Source organism: Accipiter gentilis, chromosome 3, assembly GCF_929443795.1.
Source record: "Accipiter gentilis chromosome 3, bAccGen1.1, whole genome shotgun sequence".
Lineage (NCBI taxonomy): Eukaryota > Metazoa > Chordata > Aves > Accipitriformes > Accipitridae > Astur > Astur gentilis.
The window spans coordinates 3,237,464-3,261,009 of record NC_064882.1 but is presented as its reverse complement, the minus strand read 5'-3'; the positions used below and the strand labels follow the sequence as shown (position 1 = coordinate 3,261,009).

At 37.0% G+C, this 23,546-nt stretch overlaps 1 protein-coding gene across 1 annotated transcript in view; it reads left to right on the top strand.

Moving 5' to 3' along the window:
* The first annotated feature begins 14,740 nt into the window (after positions 1 to 14,740).
* PALLD (palladin, cytoskeletal associated protein) overlaps positions 14,741 to 23,546 on the top strand; it is a 207,460-nt gene continuing 198,654 nt past the window's right edge. Inside the window, exon 1 of the mRNA XM_049833465.1 lies at positions 14,741 to 15,702. Coding sequence (XP_049689422.1) covers positions 14,756 to 15,702 — 947 coding nt within the window. The 5' untranslated portion in view covers positions 14,741 to 14,755. The remainder of the gene's footprint in view (positions 15,703 to 23,546) is intronic.

Genomic DNA, 23,546 nt, shown 5'->3' with positions numbered 1-23,546 from the left:
CAGAGTGGTTTAATAAAATTTGCTATAATCAACACTACAAAGTTTTCTAAATCAAATTGCACACACACAACCCACACACACACAAATATATGGGTTAACCTATGATCTAGATTTTTCTTTCATTGCCAATTGTAGTAAATTATTGGTACAAAATGAAAATCTCTGAAAATTCATGCAATCTAATTGTAGTGAATTATTCACTATTCTCCTCCATCAGCATTTGTCAGCAGATAATCTTTGACCCCCCTCTTCTTCGTTGGCATCGAACAGTGGAAAATCTTTGAAATCCTTGTGAAATCTACCCTGAGAGGCGTCCCAACTCAGGGGGACATACTGAGTCACAGCGTGCTGCGATCCTGGAGAGCTCAAAGGGTCTCACTTAGGATCACTATTTATAGGATCGTGAGATGATTGACTTTGGTCAGTGTATTTCCATTCTGGCCACAATTCTTGTCAGGTAATTCTGGCACCTTCCAGAGCGGGCCATGATCCAGACAGCAGGAGTTTCAGGTATAGTTAGGGAGTGCCTAATTGTCCTAACTCACTGTACCGCAGCCAAGACAAGAAAGTACCAACTCAGTGCACTTGCAGCTCAAACAAGAACACAGTGTTGGCTGCCTCTGACATCGCAACATGGCCCGGGGGTCTGCATCACCACAGCTAAGCTTCAAAAAGTCCAATGTAACTGCACTACTTCACACACATTGATGATATTGTAACACTGCAGTGAACGACTACTTTGTATTAAGCTACACACAGTAGTAAAGTCATACCTGAACGACTATTTTGTATCAAACTACACAAACTAGTAAAGTCATACGTTTGTGGGAGCAACATATGCAACTACCCCTTGATTACTTTCCATCAGGATTTTTTCCATGCAGTAGTATGATGCATTGGTTTTCCCTGATGAAGTAGGGGCAACAATCCCTGCAGACTTGTTATCTACAATACCAAGAGTCTCTTGCTGACAAGGGAGCAAATGGATGGCATGTTACAAAAAATTTGTGATAAATCCAGAACTGCACTCACACGATTACAACATTCCACTGATATACAGTCAGTATTTTCTTTTTCTTCTTTTTCTTCTTTTCGTCACCAATTTTTTCTTTAAGGAAAGAATTTCCTTGTTAAAGGAAATTCATCTTTCCTTAATTGATGTCATCCTGCTATTTAGTATTACTAAAGCATGATACGATGAATAAATCTCCTAGTTCCTTCTATCAATCCTCATCAGTTTATCATATCTTACAGTACCTAAGCTTTAGAATATTTTTGCCTTCTTGTTCCAGAAAAAAATCTAATTTTTTTGAGATTGGAAATCCCCATTTTGTTTTTAGGTTCTCACTTTTGGTGGAAAATGCTTGAAAACATAACCTAGATACATCCCACAGTTCTGAATAGGAGAACATTAAGAAATTAATTTAAAAAATATTTGATCTGATTATTTTTAATCCAATCCTATGATACTTAAGACTTCACTCACTTTGTTTGAAATTAACAATATTGAAAGCAGAAGTCACCTTCACTCTTCATTGAGCCTATTCAAATAACAGTTGGCTCAAGGCTGTATGTCAGAGTAGTTTTGTATCAATCTCTCAAGATTATCCTTGAATTTAACCTTTTTTCTTATAATACCAGTGTCTTCCTGTGCACACCCATGAACATAAGCTTATTAAATAAAATTCAAAATGTATGGTGTTACCTATATAACTGGATAAAAATTTTGAACCCTGGAGTCTCCATCTTCCCCTCTTCTCATAACAGGTAATGGCCCATGTGCCGTAGTTGATATCAAGCTATTCCCATACCAATAGAAAACACAGAGACCTCTGTTTTGCTGTGCTCTCTATTCTGAAGACATTCAGTATGTTTTTCAGTTGCATAAAAGGACCCAGAAAATATTCTAGGCAGACTTTAATTATTAAAGAAATGAAATCTTGACTAAGTGGGTAGAACAACTGCCAAATGCAAAATAGATCCCAGCCTGACAAAACTAACCACTTATTTGGAGCAACACCATACAAATGATGTGGACATCAGTGTAGGAAGAGCTCAGCAAAGTTTAAAAAAACAACTGCGCAAACTGAATGGTTAAAAGAACAAGATGTGGCAACAACATAAAGCACATACTAATGTATCAGAAATTATCTGACATTCTCTCAAGGATTTTAGTTCAAAAGCTTTGTACTTTTCCCCAGTATGGATACAGTGACCTGTATTCTTTAGGTAGGTAGGCATGCAAATGAATTCAAAGGAGTACAGTTTTTGGAACTTCAGACTGGCCTTCAAAGCAACTCGAAAAGCAATTAGGACATCTGAAAGATATTTGTATTCAAATTTGCATCCTTACAGGGGAAAAGAGACAAGACAAACTTCCATCCTGAATGGGAACTCCCAATGATAAGATTAGATGATCAATCATCTCAAACCTATTATGAACCCAAATGGCTGGGTATCTAGTCTCAATTAAAATGCAGTACTGGGTGGCATATAATAATCCTATGTATGTATCTTTATTAATAATGTTTTTCAATTACAAGTTTTAAAAGATAAAGGCATAGTGGATGACGTTGCCATTTAAGGCATACCTGCATATAAGCATACCTGCTTATCACTTCAACTAGCAGAAAAAGAATTTTACCCCTCATTAATTGGTGCAGTTTTAATTAGGCAAAAGAGCAAAGAAAATCACAGTTGGTCTGCTAAGGTGGTATGTGCTCTTCAGAAAAAAAAAAGAAGTGTAATTTAGAGAGAGTATTATTGACCTCGTAAGTTGGAAGTGAATGGGATTGCTGGAGAGTCATTGAAATCTGAAGAAAATGCTGGACGACACTGAGAAAGAAATTGATTATAAAAGGTTAAATGCTTCACAGAGAAAGTGCTTCTTAAGATAAAGCACCATGGTCTGGTGTGCATTCAAACATGCTGTGCTAGGCATTTAAGAACACCTGTAAATAGCAGCAATGTCACAGGTCTAGGGGTTAAAGCCTTTTATTACCCCTGTAATAAAATTTGTTCTTGCCTTTTTCCCCTGTAAAGAATATAGAATTACATTTAAAATATTATTACAGGGGCCTTCTATGGAGCTTTTGCAATTTTCAAATTCAGGAAAGACAATCTTAACTTTCAGTCCATTATTTGCTTACAACAGGTAGTACAGGCAATTATAAATAGTGCATCTAATAATATAGGTATTAGATTGCTTATATGGCATCTTAGAATTTCAGAGCCTTTTGTGAAAGCATCACAAACACCTCCTGTCTTTCATCTGCAGGTTCTTTGGATCTAGTCAAGTTTTGATGGCAAAGCCAGAAACTGTATTCCAAACAGTCCGAAGGTGTTATTTCTAGTAATCCACTTGGGTGAGTCATTGTTTCAGTGGCTCCCGCAGATGTCTCATTGACAGCTTTTAACTCTCATATGCATACTTGCATCATCATTAAAGGGCGATTGTCTTGGCTATTCAGGCCTGAATCCAGGTCCACATTCTTCCTCTGACTGGTTGAATATTTTGCATGATTATCTGTAACATTTCACCTTTTAAAGAGAGTTCATTAGTTCACTAATCAATTGGTCTGACTTCCTTTTCTAGACTAATACCACCAGCTTCATATAAGGACCAGAAAATTGCTGTATAAATTATCACTGAAACTCAAATGACATCTCATTCAACAACTATGAAATACATGAATTTAGAATTAACCGTTCCTTTTTTGACAGGGAGTATCCCATACAGGGTGCACATCTGATGCTGTAGAATTTAAAGCATATAAAAACATACCTGCAGGTAACTGCATACTTTGCCTCTTTATCTTGATTCTAACCAAGGTATCAAACAGGACAGGAAAGGAGTTGTGCATACCTTATCACACATTTTTCATGTTTGATGGCAAGTAGAACCTATCATGTTATGTCTGGAATATATTTTTACACAGCTTTTCATCACTGCCTTCTAAATGTACTCAATTTGTCTATGCAAATTTTATTTTTTCCCCCCCAGAAATGATCAATGTTTAGGAAAAGGAAGAGGCTTGACCTGCCTAAATGGAGAATGTGTTTAACAGCTTCTTTTACTTAAAAATCTTGGACCTCCATTTTTCCAGTCCGTCAATGGCAAAGTATCAGGACTGTACCCACACAATGTTCAGTCATTGGCTCTGAAGCTGTAATGCCTAGAGAAAGAGGTACTTATAAGTACAAAATCAATACTCTGACAAAATTCTGAGTCTTCTTTTTTGACAGAACCAGTGGATTCAATTTGGGTGTTCAAGCTCTATAAATTGACTCCAAAATGAAGAAATACAAGGATTCTCACTGCCGCCACACAAGTCTTCATAGCCACTGAAAGGGTCCTGGTTTTTCCCAAGTTCTGAAGCTTACTTTATAACATTCCTAAAAGCACCTATTTTAAAAAAATAATTTGTTAGCTACATGATTTATTTCTAAAAGTAGATGATTCATTTATAATGGAATAATATGTTTCTGTTTGAAGGACACAGGCTCTTTAAACATAAAACAGGTATCTGTAAATCAGAAGTAAGCAGAACACTTCACCGTGGAAGAAAAAATATATGGTTCCAGTTTTAAGCCATTAAACATGTGCTATGGTAGAATACACCACTCCCAAATTGTAAACATAGGTGGTTGTATTTTCAGCCGACATTAATCTGTGCTTTGTCTGACCTCATTTCATTTCACATCAGAAAGAAAGAAAGGAAAAATTCTGTTATATTTTTACATGATACAGCCTATCACAAAACAAAATGTAAGTTGCCATTGCTTGTCCATATGATATTCACCATGTCTGGAATATTTCTGCCACAACCTTTTTCAGCACCTGTCCGTTGGCCAATCAGAAAAAAGCAAAAGGCCTGAAGTCTCTCCAACTCCATGGAAACTCTTTCCAAAAATACCCCCAAGCTAAGTATCTCCCTAATAGAAGCTAGTGATTGACAAATCTCTCAGCAGTTCATTCTAAATCACCAGCTGTGTTTTAACTTTTTTTTTAAATTTAGTCCTACTGAGGTTAACAGCGGAAGTAATCAGCTGTTCAGTGTTCCTCCTTCAGCATTCATTCCTCTTTCCAGAAATATGGATGTCACATTCTTGCACACTTGTCTTTGTTTAGCACTATGACTTCTGGCAGCAATACACAGCTGTCTACCCTTATCTCGCACCAGACATGTTTTTAGGTGGCAGGCTGAGCCTTCCTACAGACTGCAGGAATACATTTTGCATAATCAAAAGACAGCTTGCGATAGTTGTTAAAAAGGTAAAGTAATGTAAAGCTGGTTTATGATAAAAGGAAGAAGAGAAGTAAATATTTGTTTTCCTAGAGATCAGTATTTCACAGTTTGTTGAATGAAGCACATTCCTTTTTCAAAGTTAATCCCCTTGTAGAGAAAGAGGCTTTAATCTGGTATTAAACTTCAGTGCTGTCTGTGCCTGCTCAGATCAAACACATTTCACATGCTAAGAAGGAATCTGAGTACATGACTGGCTGTGAATATAAACATGTAAAATATGCACTATAGGCTTGCAGCTAAAATTAATCTAATGGAGATCATTTTCCTTATGAAGAGGAAAGTCTAACTGACCTGCATTGACAAAGGCTTAGTAAATACAACTTAAAAAGACTCCATGTGTAGCTTAAAGCATTTTTCTCACTGCCCAGCTATCGTAAAACTCTTTACAATATGCATGAGTGCGAACAGTTTTTATAAAAAAAATCAGATTTGTTTGAAATATATTTTTCACAAAGGTATACAGGTAACAGCTAATGTGAGTGGGACTGAAGCACATACTTAAAGCTAAGCAGTTCCATACTACACAGGGCATAGAGGGATGGATAACTTTTCAGGTATGGTACAGGAAGTGATAACAAGTGTAATTAATTTACAAAATAAAAGAAATGGTAAAGCCACATGAATATGGCTAACATTTACAGAATACAGGACAAAATCAACTTAGAGAAGAGTAACAGTTGAAGCAGTTAAGTTAAATGAAACTAGACAAAATTACAGCTAATTACAGCTTGAATGTGGACTCCTTAAAAGAAAACTCTTAAAATTAAGAACCAGACTAGTGTTAATTCTGCTTTGCACAATCGACACACTTAAATTAACTACCTAACACTTAGGGTTTGCATGAGGTATCAGTCTGTTTAAGTTATAATGTTACTTCTGTGACATGGATTTTCCACTAGAGTGTTTTAGTTATAATTTATTTCAATTCTTTCCTTAGAAAATTATGTAGGACTACACTGAGCTGATACCTTAAAAAGGGTGCTTAGATTTCTAAATTTATCATATAATCTGAAATCTTTACATGCTAGACTATCCAATCTCAATTATATTGCCATGTGCTACACTACCAAATTTTATCATTGCTTTCTCTACCCTTGTGAGATTGCATCAGTCCTGCTTTCTGTAACTTTTGCTCCCTTCTCACATTTAATTCAACAGGAACTGGATTTCTTGGGGTTTTTTGTACTTTAACAACATCAGCTGTATTATAGGCTTGCTTAAATTCTTATTTGTATAATTCCCAAATGCCAAAACGTGGAACGGCCTTTCTAACTAAATTGTCAATTCCGGTTTGTTGACACCTCATTTCTTGTCCTTTAATACTATTATATAATATGACTCAAATATTTTAATGGAATCAGGCAGTGAAAAGGCCTTCTCAAGGCCTTCTGCACAGATGTGAGCCTAGCCTATAAGGATTTTTAAGGACTTCTATTACAAAAATATCGGTACCTGTACATCAGATTGTGTGTGCATGTTTTCTGTTCTCAGGAGGAATTTCAGAGAAACGTGTCAACAGTGCAGGGCCTAAGGTACATGCTGGCCCCTGGCCGGAACGTTTGATGGCACACTCCACAGCAACACGTCCTGACAGCCGAACTTGTCCTGTGGGCCTCCACTGCGCCACGACACCCTCCTGGTCGCCACAGCCAGGCGGGGCAGTGGGGTCCAGCAGTCGCTCCCCACCCTTTCCCCGTGGCCCCTTCCCCCTCACCCCTGGGGCTGCCGGGCTCCTCCGCCTGAGGTGGCCGCTCCCACCGGGTCCGTGCAGGACCTCTTCACCTCTGGCACCGCTGCCCCTCAGCCGGCGGCAAGCACCCGCCTCACTTCTCCCACCACTGACCCCCCTCCAGCCCTTCTCCCTCAGCGCCGACCCCCCAGCTCGCCCTTCTCCCTCAGCACCGAACGCCCTTCCCGCCCTTTTCCCTCAGCGCCAACCCCTCCTCCCGCCCTTCTCCCTGAGCGCCGAACGACCTTCCTGCCCTTCTCCCTCAGCGACTCGTGTTGGGCCACTGAGCGCGTACATGGGCCTGTGAGTGGAAGGGCTTAAAAAGGCGAAAGGCAGGCTCGGAAACAAGTGTAACAGTGTCGTGAACCTAGAGGGAGACTGATGAATGCCAGGGCCTGGCAAAAAGTAAAGGGGCTGCCAGTCTCGTACGGCTGGCTGACTGCACCGCCCAGCCCAGGCCACTGCCCACTCTCAGGTAACTTGGACAGGGACATCTTTTCCCCAGGCACAGTGCTTATTGGCAAGGATTGAATAGCTTTGCTCTACGTTTCTTCACCTTAGTGCTAAATCCTGCAAGGGCACGGTGTGCTTCACAGCCCCGGATGCAAAAGTGTATTAATCCCAGTGCACACGGGTGCAAACTCCTAACAAAATTCCTTTGAGATTTTAAGAGATTGTCCATGAGTTCAGTTTTTACCTGTCTGGCTAGTGATAAATTAAAAAATATGGCATATTGAGAAAGAATAGTATTACAAATGTTCTAGTAGTCTTGAGATAAGGGAAGCTGAATTACAGGTTTCTCAGTCTGAGGTAAGTTGCCTCAGCAAGATCTTAAGATACCATAGATCTTGGCCTGAGAAGCCTTCATCTCTTCCCCAATTTAAGAAACGATTAGTTCTTTGAGTTGCTTATTAGCCTTCTTTTCCATTTTATGGTTTCCTTTCCTACTCACAGCTGTGGTAATTCTGGAAAGTTTTGGTATTTTTAATTTTATTGAACTGTTGCTACTTGCAGCCCCTCAGTCACTTTGTTGATGAAGTATTCTCTAAAAGAAGGGTGTGGGTTATTATTACTGGGTTTTTTTAACGGTTTAATTTTAACAGCTGTTGTATTTCTTCTAGACCAAGTACTGGTATCACTGCTAGCAAAGCTGAAGGTGTATGGGCTTTTCCATTGCACTTCTACAGTTTCCTTCTAGAAAAATCCTCAGGGAAACTCCTCCAGAAACTTGGAAAAATAGTGTTCGAGTACCATTGACAGTCCTTGACTATTTCACTATGTTTGACACTTTCATATATATACAACAGATAGGTACTTCCAATGCACTCCATAAAAAACACAGATTAGCTCTAACTATGTAACAAATTAATTTACAAATATATTTACAAGCAAAATTAAACATGTTTGCATACTAATGGAAAACAAAAATCTAAGCTATGTATGGTATCAAACTACAGCAGGCAGTGACCTAGTATGTTTAAGCACAGGCGACCAGATTACTTTTTAAAAACTTTCAGAGGTGGAAAAAAATGTCTGTTAGTGAAGGTTGCAGACTGGTGTTTGACTTTAAGTCTTGGAAAAGAGATTACCGATCTTTTTGTATTTTATGCTGTTGCTATTTAGAGTAAGATGCAAAACAACAGGGACCTTAACAGAGGTTTTCTACTTTCTCAGGTAGGTACACAAATTACTAGGGTTAAGTGCCATACTTGTTATTATATTTTGGTTTTAGCCCAATTAACAATGAAAATCTTTTGTACTGTGTAACTTCTTCATCAGATGGAATGGAAAGCTTGTACAACCAGAGGAGCTTTATAGTTTGTGACATGAGGTTTTGAATGACTTGGACTGCATAGTATTAGAAAATTATTAAGGTTTCAGGAGACCAGACTAGCTATGCTCCATCAAATCTATCGGTAGTGAAAAGTATTATCTCTGGGGAGTTCTGTTCATCAGTTGAATTTGCCACGATACTGCAATAGGAATGGAGTGAACATATCAGGCTTAATATCCTTTATCTTGTTTGTATGTTATTATTCACTTTTACATTTTACATGTAGATGGTAAATTATGACAACATTCTATATTATTGCACATTTATCTTTCAAAATGTGTAATTGTTCCAAAGTTTTACTCCCTCTAGCATTTGCTTATAGTGATTTACTGCTGTCTACCACCTTTGTAAAGGAGCATACACATTTTTGCAATAAAAATGGAAGGTCTTGATCAAAAATTACTTAAGTTTCCAAAAGATTCAGCATAGGTCAAAGGATATAAGCATTACCTAATCTTAGTAGAATGACACTGGGAAATTTTTTTCATGACTTAATACAGCTGTATAAAACCTTGCCCTAATAAGTTTGCAAGTTATGATGAGCATTTCATTAAGACTTGAAGCCACTGGGAGCAAACTGAACACAGATCTTTCACTTTCTGGGCAAATGTTTCTATCAAGCTGTACAGAAAGTAGTAGGTCTACCTAATTTACACACATCACCAGTGCAACTTTATTTGTAAAAGCTCAGTTCCTTTAAAAATTATCTCTGCAGGTGTCTCTAGGCAGATATGTTTTCTTCCAAGAAGTGACAATTTAAACATATAATTCCAAGAACCAGGATTCCATCCACCCCTCCCTGTAGAAAATGCTGAAGATAGGCAAGGCAGTTTGTTGCTGTTTATATGCAGGCTATTTTTGGCTCCCATTCCAAGGTGGCTAACTCTTATGCATTTAGTGGAGAGGCTGGGTGCCTGACACAGGGTCTGGATTCCATTCTGTGGGGTGACTGCTTAAAAATTAGGCATACAGTGGTTAACTCTTAGATGACCATCTCCTTTTTTGTGTACAGTTTTTAGCCTGGAATTTTTAGAATGACGATTCTGTTCTTATTTGACACTGAAATTACTATAAAATGACCTGAAATAAAATCCTTTTTATTAATTTCATTACAACATGGTAAGGATCCCAATTCATAAGAATGGCATTTGTATACATTGTGAAGTAAGTAAGTATTCCTAATCCAACAGTTAATCTGTTGAAAGTCTGATTAGGGGACAGTAATTGCCTGCATGAAGATGCAAAGAAAGATACTATATTAACCACTGAAATAAAATGTGTGATACTAGCGCTTGGTAACACATAAAGATGGTCTGGCAGCAATAGGAAGCAATGAGTCTCTTGTGCACTTCTGTCACAACAGTGGGTCCATGCATTTCCATTGTTGCCAAGGAATAAACTTTAGTAAAAAAAAGCAAGGCAATATCTAGAAGACCTTGAGCTAAGAATAAGTGCCAGCCCACTAAATGAATTCAAGTCAGAAAGCAGATATAATGGATACTGGCAGAAGGGATGGAGGTCTATAACATCTATTTGGAACTACAATTTCTCTTACCTTCTCTAGAGAATTTGATTCCCAATAGGCTGGGATCTGGCAGAAACAATCTTACCCACACATTGCTTTTATTTCTGGAAATTATGTGATAATCCACAAGGCTGTGGTTTAAAGCAGCAGTCTTCATGTTTAATTCTTCCTTTCACTGAGTGTCAAAGGAAATGATGTGCCTGAAAAGGTACAAGTGTGCTCTTGGACAGAAAATTTTCTTCCCTGAGACAAAACTCTCACAGGATTTCTTAATGAGGTGAAAGTACTTCCTTAGGAAAGACAGTAAGGGAGAGTTGACAGTGTTACTCATTACACTCTACAAGGCTATAGAAACCAGAAATAGATTTTCATTGTTTCAGAGTTAATACCTGTGTCAGAGTTGTGGGCTCTTTTTAAAGCATACTTGTTTTCCAGGGATTTTGTGTGTCATTTCTGAGGGAGATACTTCTTTTCTGATGATAGGGTTACTTAATTTGAGATGTTAAAATTCAGTAGGTAAATTTATTTATCAAGTGTAGTATATGGTTACAGATTAATAATTATTTATTATTACAAAAAGATATAGCATTTCTGCTGATAACTCTAAAAATGTTAAGGGTCTTTTCCAACCTAAATAATTCTGTGATTCTGTGTTTTTTTCTTTCCATGGAAGATTTTAAGGTACACAGGGAAGCTATTATTTTAAACTACTTTTAGTAGAAAAGGCCAATTATTTAATTTATTGTCATAAATTAAAAAACTGTTAAGACAAAATGCTGTAGAAAGAAATTATTTTTAAAAAATTAACTTTCACACACTATGTGTTTTCTATGACCTGTGGAGGCAGGCCCTTTAATAATGAGCAAAAATCACATCCTAAAATTACAGAATAATATTTTAAAATAAAAATTAAAAAAATATTTTAGAACAGCCTAAAATACTGTGTTAAATACAACAGAAATTGCTCATTTAAATGATTAAGTTCTCTGAATTTCTGGGTAGCAAGTGCACCGTTGTACCACTTCCAGGCCTAATGTTGCTTCTACTGGAATTCCAGATAGCGGCAGTCTGCTGAAACATGAGTTCAGTTACCAAATATAGATGAGTGGGGTAAGAATTACACAGTCACAGAGGACAGATGTAACGCACAGGCTACAGTCTTCTCGATGCTTACTGAGGACCAAGCAATCTTTAGTGAATAGCTGGAGCAACTTAAGCCTACTTAGATAAAGAAGGAAAAAACCAACTTTACCCGTTATTATTGTACTTGAGACTCTTCATATTGGCTTGTTCATTGTAAGGTCTGTTTTATATTTTCTGCTAAATTTAATTATTGTACTTTGGGGAGTAATTTTGCAGGATTTCAAAATTCAGAGGAAAAATATGTGCCTTTTTTGTTTTAAAAACTCACTAGATACATTTCTTCCTTCGTATTATTCCTTTGAACAGATTGGCTTTGGGTCATATTTTTTTAAGTAATAATTTTTCATTGGACAGGTTCTGCAAATTTAGGATGCTTATACATTTTTTGAAGTGAGTCCTTTGATTTTCTATGGTTTCCCATATTTCATTATTCATTATTTATCTCTTGAATATCTTAATTTAATTATTCAAATGTTTTCTGAGATTATTGTAATCCAGTACATTTTTAATTTAATATTTACCATATTCCTTAGAGCATCTGTATTATTTTCTGTATAAAGATTTAAACAGTGTGATATTAAAATATGTGTTTACTTGTGAGTAATTTTTAAATATATAGCAAATAGGACCCCATAAATAGTTTATACGTAATAAGGCTGGAAGTATAGCTAAACACTGATCCGCATTGTATTTTATGTTTGTGTCTTTAAATGATATAGTATATGGCTTTGCAGGTTACCTAATAAGTAATGATGATGAAAACTGTTATAAATACATTATAGTCTAACTTGGAGAAGCTAGAAATAGCATTCAAAATTTCTGATTATGATCTTATATGCTACTTGATACAGTTTGTGATACTTCACCTCCAGTTCGCTATGGTTACAAGTTTCTCTAAAAGAATAGTGGTTTTATGTGTTACAGTGTGTCTGAAAAAAAGCCTTTATACTGGAAGCTTCCATTCATCTGTCTAAAGCTAGACATATAATTCCATTTTTAGGCACCAGACCTTTCTCACCAAGGAGGCTTACCAGCATCAGAAATTGGCAATAACTAGCACATGTTTAATTTAATCGACTTTACCTAAATACCCAGGTACGGATTGATTTACCTAAATTTAGACACTGGTCTTTGAAAATTATGACATATGTAGCCATTATATTTTTCTAATGAAAAAACTGAGTATCAGGAGGAGATATGCTAATTCATAATACATTCATTTTAATCATTGTGTTGGGTGGCTAGCAATAGATGAAATTGTCCTCTGACCCATAACCCATTGAAACACCAGAGCAGCTTGGTGTTAGAAGTCAGAGAAGTTTATCTGAGTGTGCAATGTATTACTTCTTTGAGATGTGAGCAAGCTAGGACCCAGTATGAATCAGATTTAAATAAAAGTATCATTTGAAGCACAGATATTTACCAGTTATCTAAATAGTAAACTAGCACCTTTGTTCATTTGAATACAAAGTTTTAAAAAGTAACTAAGATTAAGGAGACAGAAACTCTCCAGGTTTAACCCTTGGTTCCCTGGCATTCATCCAGTTTATGCCTTAACAGCTGAGCCTCTAGGCCAACTGTTTGCTAGGCTTCTCAGATTCATTCTTTAAAGCTGCTATGTGGTAGTCAGTTATACTGTATATACTTTTTTAGATTTTGTTGACAACAGATTGGCATGGTTGCGAAATTTGTTGCCCCATAAACACAGTTAAAAAGAAAGATGTAATCCCAGCAAAGAATCACCGTATTCTATAAAAACATATATCAAATCCTAAAATGCTTTGGTTTCCTTATACTTCTCTTTTATGTGTTGGGTTGTAATCTGTTGGCAAGACAAGCAGGCATATCAGGAGATGCATACGCCAGGCCAAGAATTCCAATAATCTATCAGTCAGTTAATGACTACATGCCGGGTGAGCCCTGGTGAAGTGACTAAAGGGAATTGGAGCTTGCACAAGCTGATGTAAAATACATCCGAGTGCATCTCATGACTGTCAAGCCACCTGTCTATCAGTGGAGAAATACTTTGAACCATGGAAAGAAAATATAAAGTTTTTTAAAATCTTGTGCAGAATTAATCTTGTAGAAATTATCGTAAGAAGAAGAGAATTTTCAAGGGCAATTAAAACCACTGATGTTCAACTTAATTAAATGTTTCACAGAAGCAGCAATTACTTTCAAGATCAGATCACTCACAATCTAGTGACCAGCAGGACAAATAAATTTCAACAAGGAGAGCTTCAGGCAGATTCTTCCCTTGGGACAAGAGCGGTTTCCCTGATGTCTTGTTTCTTGCTGGCTTTACAGAGGCTGAGAATGCTCATTCTCATTCTAAAATCTTGTGGGAAAACTGGAGATGTATAGATGTTTCTGTACTCTGTGAAACTGGTACAGAATATGCATTATACACTTAGATGGTAAAGGATGATACATAGGTTGTGAAATCTATTTCTTTAGTGTTTTACTTTTAGCATGTGGTAGTTTGATATTCCACTTATTTAGTGTTGAGGAAAGTGCTACTAAACTGTATTGAAAGGTAACAAGTTGCAAATATTAACACAAGAAATAAAGTAATATTAAACACATGATCTACATTAAACAGAAAGGATAACTTGGAATTTCTAATACAAACATCCTTGTGTATGTTCTCAACTAGGTCAATGTTTTCCTCTTAGAATTTGATGGTTTAGTGTCTGAAAGGCAGTGTTATGGGAAGGAGAAAAGTAAGTATATCCCCCAAATCATCACAAGCCTAAAAACAGAAAAAATGAAGTGTAATAGCATTCATGTGAAATAACAAATCAGATGTGAAATAACAAAACACTCAGACTGGTCTAGTGGAGTTGAGCTTGTGCTAGCCAATGTACAGACAAAGGATGTCTTCACAGTTCTGAAGGAAGATGCGTGAGAAAAATTACTCCTAAGTGCTCTCATTTCCACCTAGACAGTTTGCAGCCCTGGCCCATTCTAATAGAAACCAAGGTTTATGGTATTTCATGCACCGTTGGGTTCTGCTCTTCTCCCAGTTTTGTGTCTACCTTATGGGAACTAGGATATAACAGGATTTTTTTATTGAGAAGTTTTTTCATTAAGGAATTTTATTTGTGTCTTCCAGAATGCAAGACAGAAGCTGTGGCCAGGCATTGCCTCTTTCCTTAATGCTGAAGGAGGCTTACCTGGCAGAGAGAGGCACCAATAACGTATATCCTGAAAATATGTCAGAAGCTTCATCCTACCATGACTTTTTCTATGATTCTGTATCAGACATAAAGAATGGAGAGTTTTCAAATGAAATTTCTGCCTTCCTTACCCAGGAGGAGATATGTAAGAGCCTTGATATAGCTCAGGAAGCCATTGCCAATTCCATGAAGGAGGATCAGAATGCAGCACCAGACTTTACTCATTATTTCAACAGCTCTCTTTCTAGCACTTCAGAAAGCCCTTCGTTCAGGGATACCAAACTGCATGAGCAAGATGCTTTACAGAGGCCTCAAACAAGCAGCCTGACTTCATCTCCTGCAAGTCATATTCTCCCAAGGAATCAGAAAGAGCAATCCACCGCACCTCAAACAGCAGGTAATTTTGTCACAGTTTCCAGGAGGCAAGCAAGCACCTCGCCTTTGCTAACTGCTAGTCCCAGCTTCATTAGAAGCCTGAAACATTCGGAGAAAGATGGTCCAGGTGTGCCTAAGACAAGCCCAAAGTCCAAATCAGCATCCCAGGGAGAAATTCCTTTCAGGAACAAGTTGTGTGATAAAGCTGCCACATTCATAGAGGAATTGTCATCTATATTTAGACAGGCAGCAAAGACAAGAGGTCGAAGTCCTGATGGGGACTCTTCTTCTCCAGACAGTGGATACCTGTCTCCTAAAAAGAAACAGCCAGCTGTAAGTACCTCAGTGACCCAGGAGTTTGACAAACCACATCAAGAGACTGAGCCTGAGGCAAAATTGCCTGGAGTTCATCTGAATGGAGAACACTTTTCTGAAAGGGAGAGCATCACTCAGAGCGAAACGGTCCTTTGCCACCCATTCATCAACATGGAAGAGAATCAATCTTCACCACCTCAATTCACTCAGAAGCTCCGGAGCCAGGAAGTTGCCGAAGGAAACAAAGTATTGTTGGAGTGCAGAGTTGCTGGCAACCCAGTCCCTCATGTCAGGTAAGCGTGTGCCTTTTAACTAAGTTGCCAGATATCATCATCTTCTAATTGTGGAAGATACTTAAGGACAGGTATCATAGTGGACCTGTTCAGAGATAGTCACATAAGAACAGTGAATCATGCAGTGGTTACTAAGCACATGGAATAACAGATTCTCACCTCTTTAGTTCTCTAGAGCATTTCATTGTTTTCTGCTTGGGATACAAAGTTCTGCTTGAATCAAGAGCCACATGGCAAAATTAGAAACAGAAGTGACTAACAACATTCTGTGTGACTGTTACCTCATTAATACAGGTGAAAGAATTCACAATTTGCCCCTGAAGAACATGTATCAGGCAGTTGATACAGTTTTTACTGTCAGTTATTTAGAATGACTCCATGCCCCATACCAATGGGATTTAGGGTCTGTACTATAAGATAACCTAAAATTTTCTAAATCTAGCCAAATATCCTGTTATGTAAGACATTTCCAGAAGACATTAAGATGGTCGCCATTTCAAAACTTCTTTCAATTCCTTGTAGTGAAATTTATGTGAATTTGCTTTTGTTTGATGACAAAACATAAAAGTAACTGCTGCGTAAGTTTGTTTAGTTTAGGTTCTTTATTAACATGTGTTTATAACAGTTATAAAAGCTACATTTGCAGTATCAGTGAGGGCTGAATTAACTCATAATACTTTTCACTGTCTTCCTTTTCTTCTAAAGCTGTTAGAAATTAAGGTCACCCAGCACTTCACAGACAGCATTTGCCACTTCACAGGTCTGAGCCTTAATGCTAATGTGATTGCTTAACACACACAGAGGTAGATTATATCTCCAGTTTAATAGTTACTCACAACCTCTTTTGGTTTAAAGTCAACTGAGCATATTTGATATTCTCAAAGGAAAAGTCCTTTTCGGACAGGATAGAATTTGTAGTTCCCCATTCAGAACTTCCTGTAAGGTTCTTTTGTTACATCTGAAGACTGCATAATTCTTTTAAAGTTCTCAACATTTCCTTAAAGAACATAGCAATCACTTTCCTGTAATGCTTGTACTTTAACTTTCTTCATATCTTTTGCTGTGAAGTCTTTAACACTTTGAAATTGCTAATATTTTGCATTGTTACCCCTGATTGCTTGCGGATAGTCACATGTATAGGCCTTGTGGCTATGCAAGCTTAGGAATTCATATCCATCACTAAACAGTGTCTTCATGCGTACCATCATTGAACTTCTCCTTTGAAATCAGTCTTTAACATATTTTTAAAATCTGTACCTTTTGGTACAGGTTTGCAGAGAGAATAAAGAGAGCTGTCAGTTTGAAGATTTTAGATCTTTGTCAGCAAGATTAAAAAAGTACAGTTTTGAAAAGTCATGTTATAGCTACATGTGCTTATATATGCTTTCATTCCAAGGTGAAGTTACTTTGCAGAAAATATCTCCAGAGTCTTGTTTGTGACTGTTAAAGACAACTGCATTGCCTTTATCCTCACGTAAGTCTTCAGTGAAAACGTATCCCAGACAAGCTGAATATTGAGACACTGAAATTTTTACAGGGTCAAAAGATCAGTTATAGCAACATCAAGTGTGTTCTACTGTTCTTGTATACAAAATGGAAAAAGTTGTACCTCAGCACATTGAGTACATTGGTTATGTGCTTGAGCTTAGATTGTCCTACAAACTGAAGCCAAATAATCTTCTAAACCAAGACAAGCTGTGGATCTAAGTATGCTAAGCAAAGGAATTACATCATGAGCCTTGCCAACAGGTCAGGAAGCTTACCCCAAAAATATAATTGTAATGCCTAAATTACAATGCCCATCAAGCAATACAACAGCAATGCCATGTCATTAATAGGTGTTTGGTTTGGGTTTGTTTTTTTTTTAAATATCTGCTGGGGGAGAAAGGACAAGCATCACAATTATGGGTGCAAAAGCCTTACAGTTGTTCATTCTCCTTCAGACTTTCATGAAGCAGGAAAGGGGAATTGTAGAAATCGCACAATTATGACAGCCAGGGCATCCTCCTCCTTGTGTTTCTTCTCTTGGATTCTTCCTTCCCCCTCATTAAGATATTGCAGCCTGCCAGTGGTACTGATGTAGACACTAGGGCAACACAACTGTTAGCTTCTAGTAGTTCTTTTGTTGTTGTTGGGTTAGGTAATATGATGTCTAACATACTGTTACTGACACTTTTAGTTGTAAAGCAGAGTAGTAGCAACAGACAGAGGAACCACCCTTAGGGAAGAAAAATAGTTATTATTAATTGATACTAAAGACCTTTTCACCTAATTTTACCCATCTGTAGGTTACATAGTTAACCTGACCAAGTCACCCTAGAGTCCATCTTCAGTCACTAGAGAGAAGCACATCTACCAAGAGTCACCTGTGTGATTCATTGACAAGAAATTAAAGCAAATACTTCAGGCTAAACACTTTATTATTAGCTTGTCATAACAGGTGAGGTGAATCCTACCCATTCCTCCATTGCTATGCCAACGGGTGGCACAGGGAGAAAGAGTTGCCCTGTCAACTCATATCCACAGGTAATGCAACTAGAAGAAAATCCCTGAACTGTCTTTCTTACTGGTAAGAATTCACCATGATACATATTGCCTCAAAGGAACTTATTTTTCATAGTACTTGAATTTTGAAAACATCTGTACTTCCATAACTTGAACAGCAAACTTTCTTACAAAGTTTTTTGCTAAGAAAGCAAGAGACACAAAAGCTTTTTTATAGGGTACTATTTATCAAGTCATTAATAAGACTATTAAGGTACTGAGAGCCAGTATGTAGAAAATAGTTTTACTAGAATGAAACACTGGTTCTGTTGGCTTGAATGTTTTTACCGCCATCACTCTGTTACACCGTAACACACAGAGTTACAATCCTACTGAGTTACAAAATGTGTTTGGTGGGGTGAAAATGATCCCAGAATAGGCAGCACATAGACATGGAGGATCTCGATAAACAGAATTACTAAACGTCCATTACATAGACCCTAGGATCCACAAGCATTTACTTTCATAACACAGCAAAAAAACCTCACTGGTGCCATCAGATTCACATAGTCTGTGTTTCCTGCCATCAGTACAAGTACAGTTCTGTTCAGAACCGAGTAGAAGTTATTGATTTCTTTTATGAAATACAGCATAGACAGTTTAGTTGAGTTTGACAGTAGCAATGAGGTTGCAGTGTTTTAATAGTAAAGATGCACTGTTGTAATGCTTTGGTACCTTGTTGGTCTTATATTATCTGGCAGAACATCAGTCTTTACATCGGTGATATGACTCCAGAACTGTACATAAATATCAACTGAACTAGGAAGTTGTGCACAAGCTATGAAGCTTTCTTTTGCTTAGGTCTTTTACATCATTGTTGTATTCATTTCAGAGGCTGCTAATATCAAGATGTTTACAAGAAATCTAGAAATAAGCTTTAAATTCTTTAAATTTTAATGTAAACTCTGCTTTTCTGAATAGTATGGGAGCTGTACCTCAAAAACTATTCATTTTGGAAGTCAACACAGTTTTGCACCGTGACCTTTTTGTAATAACGCTGCCTTGGCTGAAGAGGTCACTCGCATACAGCACGGGCAGGGCTCTCGCAGGCTGGATTTCTTCTGAGGGCCGAGCCGCACAAGGGGGAAGCGTAGAGCCCTTCAGCTTTTGAGCGCTGTTGCAAAGCCCATAGAACAAAAGCTAACACTCATTCAGTGGTTAAGCGACAGGGCCAACCGTTTAAGGACACGGCAAATACTTGCATGCTGTTTGGGTGAGACTCCAAGGTCTGAATCAGGGGGAAAGGAGGGCGTTCTTTATTTTAGAAGATAAGAAAGCATGCAGAAAAATTTGTAGTGGATTCCAGACTACAGTAACATTACTAGGAACTTCTGAACAGTTACATAATGTCACCTATGCACATAACTTCCCCTCTTTCTGCAGCTGAAAGGGAGTTTTCTGATATATCCTGAATATCCAATAAATAGCTAGTATGCTGCAGTGGAAAAAGACAAGCCTATTTAAAACCACCTATGTATTGCAGAACAAGTGAAGAATGCTTGCTTTTTGTGCCACTTTTAGGAACATTTATTTAAATTTGAGTTTTATATGGTTAAAAAAAAAAAAAGCAGAACACCAATGGTATAATGCTATTTGATCATTCTCTTGTATTTTGGTAATAGAAAGAATCTAATTTTCTGAAGTGCTGTACTTAGACAACTGTTTCATTAGACTGAATTTCTGATTTGTAATACCTTTAGAAAAAAAATCTTTGGAGCGTAATCACATGAACTGGTAAGATTTAAATACTACGGTTTTCTGAAGAACCTGGCCAGAGGGGGGAAAAACTGTAAAAGGTATTAAACATTTTGTGAAAACTGCTGAATAGGTAGAAGGTAGAAATAGATATTAATGTTATTGCCAAAAGAAGGGCTATAGAACAAGCTGAACAGTTACCTGGTCTGTGAGGCATTAAGAGTCAGCCACATAGCACATGCAAAACTTTCTGAACAGAAGATAGAGATAGGGGCATGAGCCAGGATTACCACCGTCTATACATTTGTACACAGTAATAAAATCTGCAGAAACCAGGCTTCAGTTGTTCTGATTTCTCCCAGAAAAGCCAGTTTTAATAACATAGCCACTGCAAATAATGTTTTTGGAACTCTATTGGTAAGCATGATAAAAGTGGAGAGCAATTGGGATTTTAATTTTTTGTCTCAGCTGGGAAGAAAATAACCAGAAGGCATAGTCTCTAAAGCCATGATGAATAATAATAGTTCAATGGTGACAAGAAAAGCACTGAGTAAATTGTGCTTTTTTTCCCAGCACCCAAGAAGTTGTCCAGCCTAGTAATGAGTACAGCTGATATTTAGGCAGCATCAAGCCCTGGTGGCCATGAATTCATACAAGTAAGTGATCTACAGTAGAGCAAAAGGCCTTCAAAAGAAACTACTTAGGTCTTTCTGACCTTTTAGCATGTTACTGTTTTTCTTTGCATCACATTTTATTCTGGATCCCAATAATCTTTATAGCTGGCTTTCTTACCTTTTCATAGGTTTTTTTGGAGCTAAACTTTCTAAAATCCTCAACATATCCAAAGTCAAGCTAGAATCCTGCCTTAACCTGCTACTGTTCTTATAAGGCTAAGGATAACAAGGTTGCAGAATCTTATTACAAGCAAAGAAACCATCAAATGTAGTGTAAGCATATATTTGAAGGTTATGTGACTAGGAAGGCCTCTAAAATTTTAAGTTCCTTGGATGTTCATAGCTGTATCATATAGAAAGTAAAAAATGTAAATATTATGGTTTGAGTGACAAAACTTGACCAAAGTAGCTTTGTTCTACAAGAGTAAAATAAGTAAAATTTGACAGAAGAACTTATAACTAGAATCTTAGGCTTGAATCCCAAAAGAAAACAATCAGTTAAATTTCAATGCCTAACTTACTAGTTCTACTAGCAGAAAATTAGATATCTAACAAAGAAGATTTTGTCACTGGTGAGAACAATTTTTCTGTTGCTGAACTACCCAAATTCCAACCTAAGAGCTAGTAAAGTATTGGGTAGTTTGAGAAGTTCTAGGATACCTGTCTTCTAAAGAAGGTCTAAAGCACATAAAATATAAGTTGAAACAGACAGTTTTTACATTAGTTTCACAACCATTGTATCAGTCAGTAGCTCTTCTTCAAAGTGCATCAGGAGTGCGGTACTTAAAATACCCAAGTTACTATTGAGCTAACTAAAGCAAGTCACTGCTGGGAGTGACTTAGAGTTCTTTAGCATTTGCCTCATTACCCTGAATAGTTTATTACTTCTGAGGTCTGCCCTGAACTGTAAGTTATGATTAAAGTATTTACAGATATTCACCCAGATTCTGTAGCACAACAGGTATTGAAATGCTTTGTGCAAAGTATATTCTCTTCCTTCTTCAAAAGGAAATTGACCAAAAAAAAAAAGAAAAAAGAAAAAAAAACCCATACTTTGCATATACTACCTGGCAAGAACAGGGCTTCTTTGCTTTAAGGAATCTATTTGCTCTCATTATAACCCTTTTCTTCTCATAAGCGTTGTTTATCTAAATTTCACTGTAACAGGTACCTAAAATCCCCACCTAGACATTTTACTTGCATGTAGTCCAGAAATGTTCTTAGAAAATATAGAAACAAATGCAAAGTACAACACTTAAATTTATAATAAAACCCAAACTACGTTGATTTCTACAACTTCACAAAACTTATGCAGTTTTAAAGCCTTTAAAAGCCTTGTAGTCTAAAAACACACAATAAACTATGTCTCCACCATAGTCTTCCTATTAGGCACAGCTGCAAAGAACATTGGATGACAGATTAAGTAATGCTTAACACAAATCTACACAGCTGGGTGGAAATCCAGGTGTAAGGGACAATAGTGACTGAACTACCTAGACACTGGTTGGCAGATTTGTAAGTCTTGGGAATGTAAAAGGTATCACAGCTGTAATTTCTGCTTCTTTACTAGGCTTGATTTCAGGTAGGAAAGCTGTAGTTTAGAGGTAGCATTTAGTTTTGTTTCTTAAAGTCTCTTATTGTGTAAATTTTGTAGTTGTAATGAAACACCAGTGCCTTGGTGGGAGATAGAGGTGTTCCACTATTTCTATAATGGCAAGGCTTTAATACTACTTATTTTTTATGAAGTGTGAGTAGCTATCTAGGTATGTGTACTAATGGAACATATCTGACAATCCTAGGTATCCTTAGTTCAAAAAAATCTGTTTCTTGGGTCTGTTCCTCACTTATTTATATAAGATCTTTAACAGTTGTCTTCAAAACTGTTACTTTTGCATTTTTAAAATTTTAACTATTCAGGTTACAGTTTAGAACCAGGTAGTCAAGGTTCTGCTTTTTAAATGTTTTCATAAGCTTAAATACATACTTCTGTTATTCAAGATGGAACCTTTAGTGAAGCTATTTTATGATGAACTCATTTAAAGTATTTGTTAATTCCATTCTTATTTGCTAGCCCAAGACTGAGGAAGGGCTCAAGAACTAAACTTGCTTCTGAACAATGAGATGCTTAATCTCTTAACAACAGACTTTACTAGACCATAAGCATTACAGTAGCTACAGTGATTGCAGAAATATTTTCAAAAAGATTAAAAGGATTAGTAAGTGCTCTATGTAGCAGGTGAGGGCTCTGGTGACTTGAAAATGATTAACAGCAATATCTATTATTCTTATACCGTAAAAATCAAATATTTCATTGAGGTTTAATGTGATTCTCACATTATTTCCTATATGTGTGCTTTAAAATGAAGCTCACTAGTTTTTGAGAGGGGATAGAAATAGGCAACAATTCTGTTGCAGAAACTGAAGTACTACTTTTTTCCAGCGATAGTATTGACTATACAAATGGTATCTTTTTGAATTTTTGTAGTTTTGTTATTGAGAATTGTCATTTAAACTTGTCAAAATTCATTACTAATACTCTAACTATAGAAAAGTGCCTCTCCTCTTTTGTTTTTTCTTGTTTTTCTTTTAACACACCCATCTCCTCACATGTTTCTCTAGATGCTCTAGCAATCTTACAGCTTTATCAGAAACCTGCTTCCTTTAGTGCATCTCTAATAGCTTTTATTCAGGTTGTCATGGTTTAACCCCAGCCAGCAACTAAGCACCACGCAGCCGCTCACTCACTTCCCCTCCACCACCAAGTGGAATGGGGGAGAAAATTGGGAAAAGAAGTAAAACTTGTGGGTTGAGATAAGAATGGTTTAATAGAACAGAAAAGGAGAAACTAATAATGATAACACTAATAAAATTACAACAGTAATAATAGGATTATTAGGATTATTAAGTAATAAAAGGATTGGAATATACAGG